The sequence below is a fragment of the Saccostrea cucullata genome, unplaced genomic scaffold (assembly GCF_032062105.1).
Source record: "Saccostrea cucullata isolate Sc308-1 unplaced genomic scaffold, CSIRO_AGI_Scuc_v1 ctg640, whole genome shotgun sequence".
NCBI classification, from domain to species: Eukaryota; Metazoa; Mollusca; class Bivalvia; order Ostreida; family Ostreidae; genus Saccostrea; species Saccostrea cuccullata.
The window spans coordinates 120418-133380 of record NW_026925288.1 but is presented as its reverse complement, the minus strand read 5'-3'; the positions used below and the strand labels follow the sequence as shown (position 1 = coordinate 133380).

Here is a 12963-nt window from a genome sequence, read left to right as displayed (position 1 = left end):
TGGGTTTTTTTAAATGTCTCTTCGAGAAATTTTTCACTCTTATTTGTCGATAGAGGACTGCAATTTTAGACTTGTGCTCGACACTTAAGGCCTTTGAGCAGTGAGGGATCTTTTTCGTGCCAGCAACTTTTGCGACACGAGACCTCGGTTGACAGGTCTCATCCAAAGGACCGGCCTCCTTTCAGTTAGATTCGAACCAACGGCGTAAGGGTCAACTCCTGATTACTCTGTAACTTTAGAGCAAACACTGTAACCCCTGCGGCTTTGTGGATTTTAAAGATTTATATATCTTAACATACTATCTAATAAATCAACTGTCATATTTGTCATCGAGGACTTCATTTACGAACTCTCTAATATTACTGTCATAATGTGATTTTTTTTAAAACTAATTTACCAGGTGGTAGTAAATACAAAAACTACAATATTACATTTACGAAATTTTTTATTTTACATTAACACCCGGTAAAGTTAAAAATTACAGTATGACGTATATAAGCATGATTTAAACTACAGTACATGTACTGAAGTTGAAAAGTATACACACATTTCGTTGTCTTCTGAAAACAATACGCAAAGCTTCATAGGCGTCGGAACCGCTTACCCCCCCCCCCCCCACTTTTTTTCCAAATATATATACTTAGTATTATTAATAGACATTGAACATTGCTGCGTAGGTTTAGCCCCCCCCCTTTCCACAGACACGTTGCAGTATTGGTTAAAAATGGGGAAAGTGGTGGTGTTTGCAAAAGAATTTTGGTATGAAGTTCGAACATACCCCCCCCCCCCCCCCCGAAATAGGATTTTCGTGTTTGGGGAATGGACATCCCCCCTTTTTTTTGCTCGTCAGGTTTTTTTTAAAGGTATAATTTTTTTCTTACGCTTAGCCCCCCTACTTTCAATTTGCTTCCGACGCCAATGAACTATGTTCACTCCCGCCCCCTTTACAATTTCACTTCAACATAATTTGCCACAAAGAGAAAAAATAATCGTATTTAACTGATTCATACATCAATGGCTTTAGGGTAGGCATAATAATCAAAATGATACAAAACAGGAAATTAAAGAAAATTGTGTATCATAATTAGTTAACAACCATTAATATTTCAATATAAGATTTATCTATTCAGTCCGTGACGTATAATCTTTACATTTAAGGTAAACGATGAGGATTAAGTGTATATAAATGGGCTTTAAAAACCTCACCCAAGGCAGCTCTCAACTTCAGGGTAAATACGTTAACCAGAACAACGTTAAGAAATTACAGAGATCATCGGTAATTCGATACAGATATGTTCTATCAATTCATTTGAACATGGGGGGCTTGTAAAACATTACCGTGTAATTTGAATATTGTGATTGTTTTATAAATTGGTTGAAGTCATAGACGAAAATAAATTTCTCAATCATTTCTTACAAATTAAATGGACATAAAAATACAAAATTTAAATGTTGAAAAACATTAAAATCAGTTGTATCGATTTCATTTGTTATTTTCTCATTTGAAACTCTCTTTTGTGACAATAATCTTCTGGTTCGATAACTTTAAAAACCCTAAGCCGAAAAAAGAGATAGGAAATTCACGAACTGGATATATGCCAGCTCGATATGGGTAGATTTTACCTGCCTTCTGATAGTCTACCCATTTTTAAAAGAGTTTCTTAAATGTCCAAACAGGTAGCGGGTTTATTTGAGTAATGTTTAATTTCAATATTGACTTTTTCATAGCTTTTAAACTATTTGACTGCTAATATGCAGTTCTGATATTAGCAACAAAACAGGGCACGAGGCAGGTTTTATGCCTGTATTGTTGGGAAAGTTTTCTTCACGTTAGGATCTAAGTATTCAATGGAGAATCCAAAATCAGAACTTTCTGACGAAGCGTGCATTGTGGAATGCAAAATATGTTCAAAATGGGCAACACGACCAAGATGTTTACCGTGTGTACATTCATTTTGTGAGACATGTTTACAATCGTACATTCAGAGGAAGGCCGAGGAGAAAACTCATCTCGGTTCCACAGATGAAGAGAAGTTGTTAACCTATTATCGATGCCCTGTCTGCAACCACAAGGTTAATGTTGCGGATACTGAAATTCCTTCCAGTGCCTGGCCTAAATTACTTCCGTTAAACCGGCTTCTGATCACAGTTGCCGAAAAACTCTCACTTGAGCGCGCCAAATTTTGCGATCCTTGTAAGAGAGGAGATGAAGAAAAGGAAGCAGTTTCTTGGTGTCGAGAGTGTGGAGAGGCGTTATGTGATCATTGTACAACGTATCATAAACGGGTCAAAATGTTGATGGACCATGCGGTTTTTTCCTTAGAAGAGATCCGCACGCAACCCAGAAAAATTGCTGAAACTGAGGAAATCTGTTCTCTACACCCCAGAAAGAATGTAGAGGCCATATGTCACAATCATGACAAACTGTGCTGCATGGACTGTGTTGCATATGATCACAGTGAATGCAAGAAAGTCATGCCAATAACAGACGCAGCGAAAGAAATTAAGGGAAGTAAAGCCATTACAAACTTAATTATCAAATTGAAGCAAATCGACAATCAAGCCGTTTCCGTGATAGAAAGTCGATCTGCTAACGTGGAAGAACTGCAGAAGCAGCAAGAAACAATTATATCTGAAATTCAAAAACTAAGAGCGGAAATTGCAAAGCACTTAGAAGAAATGGAAGAACAGTTTAGACAGGATTTTTCAATCGTTCACAAGGCTCTACTGGAAAAGTTAGACATTCAGAGTAGAGAATTTGGATACATTCATAATGCCATAAACAATGGCCAAAAGGTACTAAACGTTTCTCTTTCCCATGGATCAAGTGAACATGTATATATTACCGCTCACAAACTAAAAAAGATAGGTGAGGAACATGAAAAGTTCATCAAGACAGAAAGCAAGCACATTTACCACCATGACTATAAACTGAAGCTCAATGAAGCCGTAGAAGACTTAACTTCAAAAATTCATTCCATTGCCAAAATCAACATTGATAGAATGCCTACAAACACAGTCCCAACATTTATGAAGGATATGGTTGCAACACATCTTGGGGATCTAAATGGAAAATCTCCATCTGATACCTTTCATCCATGGTTTACGGATGGAATCTTCCTTCCAAACGGCAATTTGGTACTTGCAGACTTCAAGAACAAGAAAATGAAGTGCTTCGACAATCAAGACGTTCTTTTGACTGAACTTGCATTGGAATACCAGCCGTGGGGTGTTGCTCTCTTTGAACCAAATGTCTTGGTCATCACTATGCCTGATCGACCAGAATTGAGATTCATAACAATTAAAGATGACAACAAAATGGAACTTCGGGAAGACGTAATGGAAACTATAGCTGGATGCCATAGCATTCACGTGGAAGAAGACAAACTCACAATAGCATGCTCAACAGAGGTTCGGGTCTTATCCAAAGAGGGAAAAGTAGAAAAAATAATTGAAATCAAAGACAGGGGGACACGCTATGCACACAGAACGTCTGATGGTACATTTGCCTACACAAATAAAAGTGCTATAGTTTGTATTAAGGATAATGCCGAAGTCATGCATTATTCAGACAAAGAACTCCGTTCTCCACGTGGCTTTGCCGTGGATAGAGAAGGGAATTTCTACATCTGTGGCATGGACTCTAACAACATTCATCAAGTGCGTCCTAACGGTAGCCTAGTAAAGCTGCTACTTCATTCAAAAAGTGGCATCCGAAATCCTTATGCTATTGATTTTGAAGTCTCAACAAACCGATTTTTTGTGACTCAGATGGACTGTGAAATTGTTAAAATGTACCGACTGATTACAAATTGGTGATAGTAACTACAAACTGCTGCTGCAATGTTAAGTTGATTAGCCATGCTTAATTACAAAAGTACTTCTTTGCCCGCTTACTTACCTACATGTACATGTATTCTCACAACCCCCTTTTTGAGCACGGTCCACCAGCAAGATTTCTCCACGCATCCATCTACATCATGTCCTTTTCAGTTTCTTTCCTAGTTGTTCTGAATATTCAACACTCTCTTGGTTTTTGTTCGATCTCTTACTCTTTTGACTTTTGGGTTCCAGCAAAGTTGCTGCCTCATGGTGTGGTCGAGGATTGAGGATTTACAAGACGGAATGTGGGCCTTTGCCAATCTCCAACTTCTCTGCTAGTATACGGCTGTTTGCTGGTTTATGTTATGCTAGACATCAGTCTTGTTTATGGTGTTAAGACAGAAAATTTGAATGATAATATACTAGTACAGGCAGACGTTGACAAAGGTCTAATCAGTATATTTTTTTATTGGTAACTGGTAATCCTCTGAGATTTGACTGAACAGTTTTATCTTGACAAACCGTGGAAGATAGTATAATAAGTGTGGTTTGTTGTAGTTTCCATGGCAAATTTTCAATATTTTATGTCAGTCAACCTCTTTATACCCAGTATTATCATTTATCTCATATCTTGGCATTGAGATAGCTGTTGTATTCTGTTGCCAGAAAATTTCATCCTTTTTCATCGGAAGCTTAAGTAAGCTTTAATAACTCTGATATTGATTCTTGACCCATATAAGCGTTTCCACATAAGCCATGTATCGACTTGAATGACATGCTTTTGTGTACTTTTATTCGTTGATGTAATACTCAAATCATTTCACCTTGTTAATTCTCTTCCAAATGGAGTATTGTAAAATTTTAATGAATTGAGTAGAATTGTCAGCGGAACTTTAAAATGCTCAATAAATCAAATATCTGAAAAGCCTTACTTGAATAATTTTTTTCTAGGGGAAATTAAGATTGTTTTGCACGATTACACGTACTTTAAATCGCTCCCTTTTGTTAGAACAATTATTTTTAGTGCTGGAAAGATAATGTATCTGCCGTGTAAACCCTTCCCTGTTAAGATTCTTTCAGCCTTTTCTTCTGTGCTCTCCTGAAAACCATTATTAACCTACACTCAATGTAATTTAATGCCCGTGATGCATGCAACAGTTAGTACAACGTGAAATCTTAATTTAGTGTATTTCAAACTAAATGACGTAATCAACCGAAATGATAAACTGATTGCTTCTCTAAATAACAGGCACATTACTGAAAATTACAATGCACACAAACTTACAAAAAGGTCTTTTGTACAAATATTTCTTACATTGCATAGTGCTTTTACAAGTGGCTTATTCTTATAAACAAAATAGTTTTCAATAGGTTTAGTGTTTGCTCTTAATATTGACGAAGTATTTGGAGATAGATATATATATATTGCATTAACTTATATAATCGAACCGCCTCAATTAACAATCGATTCTACGATTCTTCAACACCACACGTTTGATTTTTCAGTATTTATATGAACAGAAATGTATGATTTCTGTAATTGCAGGCTTTTAAAGTCTTATTTCAATGTGTTCTTTCTTTTTAAATCACAATAAGCAAACAAAAATGTGATCAAATTCGAATTTTCAAGTTTTTTTTTAAAATTAAAAATAAATCATGGAATGATAATTTACAAAGAAAGAATAAAAAAAAAATCGATGTTTGCTCAGAAACTTCCTGCCTGTTTTCGCTATACAGTGTAATTAATGACAGAAAACAACGCTTCAGGAAGCAATGCATGGTGAAGTGAATGATGATAATCTCAAAAACAGGAACCATGATTGTCACCAAAGTTTTCTCCTTTCTGTTTTTTATCAATTGAAATTTATTGCAGATATTCCTTTATATGTGTTTTCCAGTATAAATTTTTTAATGTATATTCTAAAGTATTTGACAAATTAGACATTGTTTAAATATTATGTTGAAGGTGAACGCAACCCCCAATAACATGTAGTAAGCATTGATACTGCTAGTAATCAATTAAAACAAATAAGCCGCCAAAATGTCAAGGTTCAAAATAAAACGGATGCTGAATTTTAAAGCAGACCAGTTTTACATATTCTAGTATGTCTTCTGTCATTTGTAATATTATAGCATACGGTTTTATTATTATTATTATTATTATTCACTTTTATATAGCGCATATAATTATGAAACACTAAAGCGCTTTACATTTACAATATAAAACAAAGGACGGGTACAATATAAAATAGCAAAAAGGTAAAATAATAGGGCATTTTTTTTTTTTTTTTTTTTTTTTTTTTTTTTTTTTTTTTTTTTTTTATAAAACCAACTGATTTGTGACCAGAGCCTTATAAACTGACTTTGCAAAGAAATATTTTATAACACCTTAATACAGGTTTGTATGTTGAAATTGCCCACATGCATGGTGCAGTCACTGTTAAGGAAATTGCCGTCGGCAGTTCCACAGGGTGGCGAGTTGTCAAACCTTACATCTCTGGTACATCTTACTTCGAGGACGTGTATAAGGCTCATAGAATCCCTAAGCCCGTAGTGAACTGTTGTGGGTGATAGGCAAGAATAAAATATTTACAAAACCTACATTGCAACAGACTATTTCCCACCCCACTCTCTCAGTATCGTTATTTCATGATTGTTTTTATGCCCCCGCAAATGAAGTTTTTTTTTTAATTTTGATGTTGCCTTTTTCTTTTGTAGAATAATGTGGATATTTGAATAAGAAATCGAACTAAAGAATGCTTCAATTGTATACTGTATGTACAATTCATTAAAGTCTGTTGCACTCGCGAATGCGAGGTGGTTCGATAAAATTTTTACTTTAAATTTTTTAAAATTATGTTTGGTTGATCTGGTGAACTTTTGCAAGGATGTGGCATTGAACAGTGCCAAACAATAGTGCATTTACATAATCAATGAGATGTCAAAAAAAATTAAAACGGCTCCTGTCAAGAGGATGAAAATAAGGGTTTAATGTAATTACAAAAAAAAACTAGTATTCAGTAATTTGAAGATATGGTTTTGATATCTGGAAGGACTATCCTTTTACAAATGTTAGATGTTCAGATGAATTAAGGAATTCAAATTAATGATCACTCTCCCTTTAGTTGCTTTATTTTGTTTGTTTCTAAAAAATAATTACCAGTAATTACCGAACATTTCTTAGAAATGTATTAAACGCTGCATTTTATTTTCGGAAATCTGCATAGCATTTCCGACATTTTTTAAAATTCATTTCCGACATTTTAATTTTTCATTACCGAGAAAATTTTCTTTTCATTTCCGGAATTTACCTGTCCGGCAATTTAATGTTTTCCATGTATAGGTGTATAAAAGAATTCACTGAGCATACAACTTTTTCATCACATTCAATGTGCACTAAATTAAATGTCAGTGACAAAGCAAATGTCCAAGGCACTTGATGTAAAATATTTTTACAACAACACATTATACTGCTCTCCACAGAATTTAATTTTTCATAGGTAAAATCTTCGAATCTTTTACTAAAGGTACTATCTGAAAAATGTCGGAAATGAAAACTAGAAAATGTTGGAAATGATAAATTGTTAATTACGAAAAATTCCGGAAACGAAATGCAGCCGTACACTGAAAGAAAAACCTAGTGTGTTTCGTAAAGCGTTTTAACTTTAATTTTTTTTAAATTAGTTGTGGGTCGTATAGATACTTAGATACCTAGTGAAAGTTACTCATCAATTCTAAATTTACTAATCTTATCTAGTAAATATACTATTAAGGTAGAGATTGTATGGACAGTGAATCTACTAGTTTTCTTCGTAACATTAACTAGTTATTTTTTACAGTGTGTTGAAAATGTTGAAAAGTTCTGTTTTTCTGTCTTTTGGCTGTAACTAAAAACTGCAATCCTGCATGTTCCGTCGCCCATCAAATGGTATTGTATTTTTAATATAAGCTTGACACATTTAACAAGTGTTTTCTTTAAGATCCGTAAGAAAATATTTCATCCATCAATTTTTTTATTCATTTCCTTTGTCAGAACTCTATTAACGAAATGTTTAGTGTCTTGATTATATCTTGCACTGTAAATGTAGCATTTTTAGAATTAATGTTGCTCATATATGTTTTTGGCGTTCCTATAGATTTCGATCATCCAGTGTGACGTTTTAGATCACCATACATTAAAAAGTATTCTTTGTACCCCAAAGGAAGACCAAAAATGAAATGTAAAATCAGAGAGGAATTTGTCATCCTATTTTTGAAAAGTAGAATCCAGAGCTCCAACTAAGTCTGACAAGGGCTTATACATGTACATGTTTTTGTTTACTGGAGAGGTTCACATCACCTAAAACTAAAGGAAAGATCAAGAATGGAAACTTTATTGTTAAGGGACTCCGATCCTCAGCCAGGAAGGACAACTCTTTAATTTATAATTGAATTCAAAAAGTCTCAAAATGAAGCTTGAAAATTTAATCTTTTCATGCAACAATTTTTATTATATACCTCTCAATGTGCTTCAAGGTTCTTTGAAGTTCTCAGAAAGGTCTAATTAGAAGTCAAAATTTTTACCCCGTAAAAGCATTTTAAAATTACATATATCAAGAAATTGATGTTCATTTTAATCTAACCATAGATACCAATGTTTATTAACATGATATGAAATTAGAAGTGATTTTTGCAATGACAGGAGAATCTTTATACACTTTGAATTGTAAAATGATAGAAGTAAATAAAAGAAATTAAAGTACATTATGTGTATAAAAAATGTGGAATTTCTTCAAAAGGCTGGATACCTATGATTTTTATTTTTGAAATGTGTTAATTGATTAAATTTGAATTGGAAAATGCATAGCAGGTGTTTTTATTCGCAATTCCTGAAAATATATTTGAAATTTACTAATTTTCTCTATATAATATGATTAACTTGAAAGATGAATTTTAAAGAATTATTATGGGTAAAAATACGTTACTTTGAAAATTCAGAGACATATTTGTGAGCATTTTCAATTAGTCAATGCTTGATTTTCAGAACCTGAGGATCGGAGTACCTTAAATTGTATTGGAAATTTGAGCCTGCAAGATTCTCTCGAAATTAATTTTCTTTTTCTCGAAAATACTGTTGCAAATATACGTAGAAATATAAAGATACATCGTAAATATATAGAGGGATTAAATATATAATGAAACTACTTTTTGTCCTTTTTTCAGTCATTGGTTACCTTTTGTATTACTAAACGAACCTCGTAGAAAATGATTGTTTTTGCTAGGGAGGTTTTAGATTCTTTACCTCGGATTATTTTTTCATTTGATCGGGGTTATATAATATTTATTAGCTAAATAGATGGCAAAAACCTAGCTTTATAAATCACTAACATGTTCACAGTTTGTCATGAACTGATTGTGAATCAGTTGAACAACTGTTCCCAGGGTTCATCTGTTAACATTTCAATAATTAATGCAGACATGGTCAATTCTATCAATGCTTAAGCAAAATAATATTATTTGTATTTGTAAATCTGCTTGTATGTAAAAGACTTCCTGAATGCATACGGCAAAATCCTCTAAGGACAGAAACTCACTTAGATGTTAGCTTCTTATCATCAATGATTAGGATCATTCACAACGGAGTCGTAGTTAGCAAGGATAATTTTAGGAACTTCAAATCTAAAACCTGAGTGTATGAGCCTCAAGATTTTTCCCACATAAGTATATAGTCATCATACGTATTCTAAAATACTTTTAATTTGACCTTTATTACATGTATATATAGTTATTCTTAAATAATTCATTATCCATAAATGGATATAAATTGATGATATATATATTTGCTGAAAGATGTTAACAGAGATATTCAAATCATAGTTAAAAGCACCTCTCCCAAATCACAATTTAAGCTGCAGTAATAAAACTCAGATTATACTATTTTCCGTAAAAGAGTAGAGAAAAACATAATAATCAATCCCCAGAGTGATTATCAGAGACAGTGTATATTTCCTGGAATTACTGAGTAATATATAATTCCATAGATTGGTCCTGTTCTATAGATGCATTTAAAATTGTAAATCTCTATTGTATGTACAATGTACATGTACAATGTATATCATTTTTATATTTATTGCACTTCTTCAAAAATCGAGATGTCATAGAAGTAGCCCTACAAGTTTAAGGATCTTCAATAAAGAACTTCAGATCTAAAAGAACAGATCGAGTTGTCATACCTGAAGTAGCCCTACCAAGATATCGTCAGAAAATCGATGCAATGAAATGTAGAAAACGGCAGGATACTTGTAAGGCTTTCAGGACTGTAGAAAGTCGAGCTTTCTAAGAACATCAATATATAGACTGTGATATTCAGGAACTTCCTGCTTGAGGTCTAGACCAATATCCGACGTACTATCGGGGCTATGAAGTAGAAGGGGTGACACGTTGGTCTGAATAACAATGCGACAGTCTAATGAAGAAAATACTGCTTGTCTGTCGTTTTGCATCAAAGTTCTGTTAATTATCTATTATTTTTTCTTTCATACTAATAAGTCAGATCAGTATTCTTTTCTTTAAAGAATGATGTGAATGTAAAAAAAAAAAAATACGATGAAATGGTTGCTTTTTTTCAGAGTTCCTTATATGAATATTCACAAGGCAAACAGCTAAAAAAAATTTTTTTTTTTACCTTTTTATCTGAATAAATAATGCTTACAATTTAAAATGTATATACATGTATATATTTTATTTTTTAAAAAACTTCAGTTTAATGATTTAATCTTATGGTGCAAGCTTAAGATTACTTCATAAGGGTGCATATAGGCATTGCGTTTTCTTAGTTTTAGTAGGTAACTATGTGTTTCATCAACTCAGAAAATTTTCCTGAATTATTTTCTGTCGCTTTCAAAACAGCATAATTATTTAACTAATGAAATATATGGACATAAGGAACATAATTCAAGTTAAAAAGTCCATAAAAGTTTAGAATAAGAGCAGAGAAAAGACGGGCCTCAAAAAATCAGAGAGGGCATCAGGTACCATGGAGGAGTAAGCATAATCAAAAGAATTAAGAAAATAGGGTACATACTACAAACAAACAGGTTGGGCGTTGTATCACAAAAAATATATGTTGATGCCCTCTTTCACGTGCACCTAATTTGGAAAATTTTCATATTCTTCCCCTGTTCACCAGAAGAAAGATAATTATTTCAATTTTATCATCTGCATGCAAAAAGTAACTCGTTTAACAAGGTATGATAAATAATTCAACATCTGATCAAAGTAAGCAATTTCCCTCTGTAAAGGTGAACATTGGAATAATCAGATTTTTCTCTTTTTTATTCAGATCTAGATCAATATAAAAGAAGCAGAAGAGAAAACAAGTTTAATTGTGTTCACCATTGCTGTTGTCAATCACTGTCTATTCTGAAACCAATATTGAAGCAAAATCAACAGCAAGGACACAGTAAAATGTCATCTACAATAAAGGAGAACATTTATCATTGAAATAATGCAGGGATAAGAAATTAAAGACTTAGACGATTTTTATGACTGTTTTCAGTTGATTGACCCTAATTTGTACTTGTCCAAAGTATTGTATTTATTTTTGAAACATCAAGAATTGAATCTATAAAGATCTCACTTAATTGTTATACTTATATACGAATTGATAGGATTGTCCGTCCGTAACACTGGGATAGGTAGTCATCTCCTATCAACACTGAATGCATTTCTCTTTTTAATAAAATATTCTCCAGATATCTTCAATTTTCGACAAAACTACATGGAGAACACAGCCTTTTTTTTAAATTATGCACGAGTATGCGGCCTAGGGTAATCATTTCTTATCTGCAATATCTAAATAAAAATTAATGAGACAATGTTACCGATTGTTTATTTCAAAGTGTTATTGCGACTAAATTTGTAATTTAGGATTAAAGCAGACAGATAATTAAAATTTTATATGAAAAAAACTTTTCTTTCTATGATATTGGGCGAAACCATCTTGAGGTCTTACTTGCATATCCTCATTTAGGTCTAAAAAAAAAATGAGACTTTCACGGAATCCTTACTGTATATATATTGTCTCATTGTCATGATTATATATCTCATATTTTATGTGTTGTTCTGTTATTGGGGTTTCCCATAGCGGAAACTTACTTTGCAATTATGCTTATATGGTGCGGGGAGTTCTGTTTCTTAGTTTCTCCAGTCCAAGTTGCTTTGGATTTCTGTTTGTAAAATATCCTAATATTTTTAAAGCATTTTAGATTGGAACACACCAAGATTGCATTGAAGTCTATGAAAGGAAGTAAGTTTTTAAAGATAAAAAAATAAATACTTCAAATATCAAAAAATGAAAGATAAGCTTTTAACAATAATTTTTTTTACTAGATTTTTTGAAATTAAATTTAATTGAGTAAAAATCAAAGGGAGTTAAAATGTAGTAAATCACAGAGCATATTTTAGTAGTACATGTACTTTTTCAAAATATTATATGATTATATTTTACATCCATACATGTGTTTATTTTATGCCTCAACTCAATGAAGAAATCCAACTCATTCTTCACTTCTCCACCCTCCTTTAATGTGAATAAGGATAAAATAATCTCCCATTATCACGAGGGATCTGCTGTACTTTTATTCAAATTATCAAATATAGTGAATCATCTTCCCAAATAATGGTACAGTGAAGAGAACGCAGATGTACCAAAAAATCAAGTTGTCTATAAGAAAAATGAGAAGAATTATCAATAAAGGGAATATCATTAATCTTAGCATGTTCAAATGTTTTTTAACGTCAATTTTAATAAATAAGGATTTAAGAAAAGCCTATAAATGCAATTAGAGCTTACAAATGCAATTAGAGCTTACTGCATGTCGACAAGAATGCTTTCTTTTCGTGTCATTCTAAATCAGGCATTGTGTACCTTACAATGTAAATCTTGTATCTTCAGGCAAGTTATTTTGGTCCTCCGATATTTTTTTTTCTCCGTCGAGTTTGATGTCTCTTCAATTGTATTAATATCAATATTCTATCAAAATGAGTTATTTTTCCTATATGCATTCCACCACAAAACGGTTGTATTAATATATTTAGTATCAATTTTTATTCTACATCAATATCAGGTTCTAAATGAAAGAACATTATAAAAGTTTGCTT

General features: G+C 32.6%; 1 protein-coding gene across 1 annotated transcript; it reads left to right on the top strand.

Moving 5' to 3' along the window:
• Positions 1–1552: 1552 nt before the first annotated feature.
• LOC134268518 (uncharacterized) lies at positions 1553–4737 on the top strand. The gene has a single exon (XM_062750783.1). It carries the CDS (start codon positions 1849–1851, stop codon positions 3817–3819), a length of 1971 nt encoding a protein of 656 aa, XP_062606767.1. The 5' UTR covers positions 1553–1848; the 3' UTR covers positions 3820–4737.
• The last annotated feature ends 8226 nt before the right edge of the window (positions 4738–12963 follow it).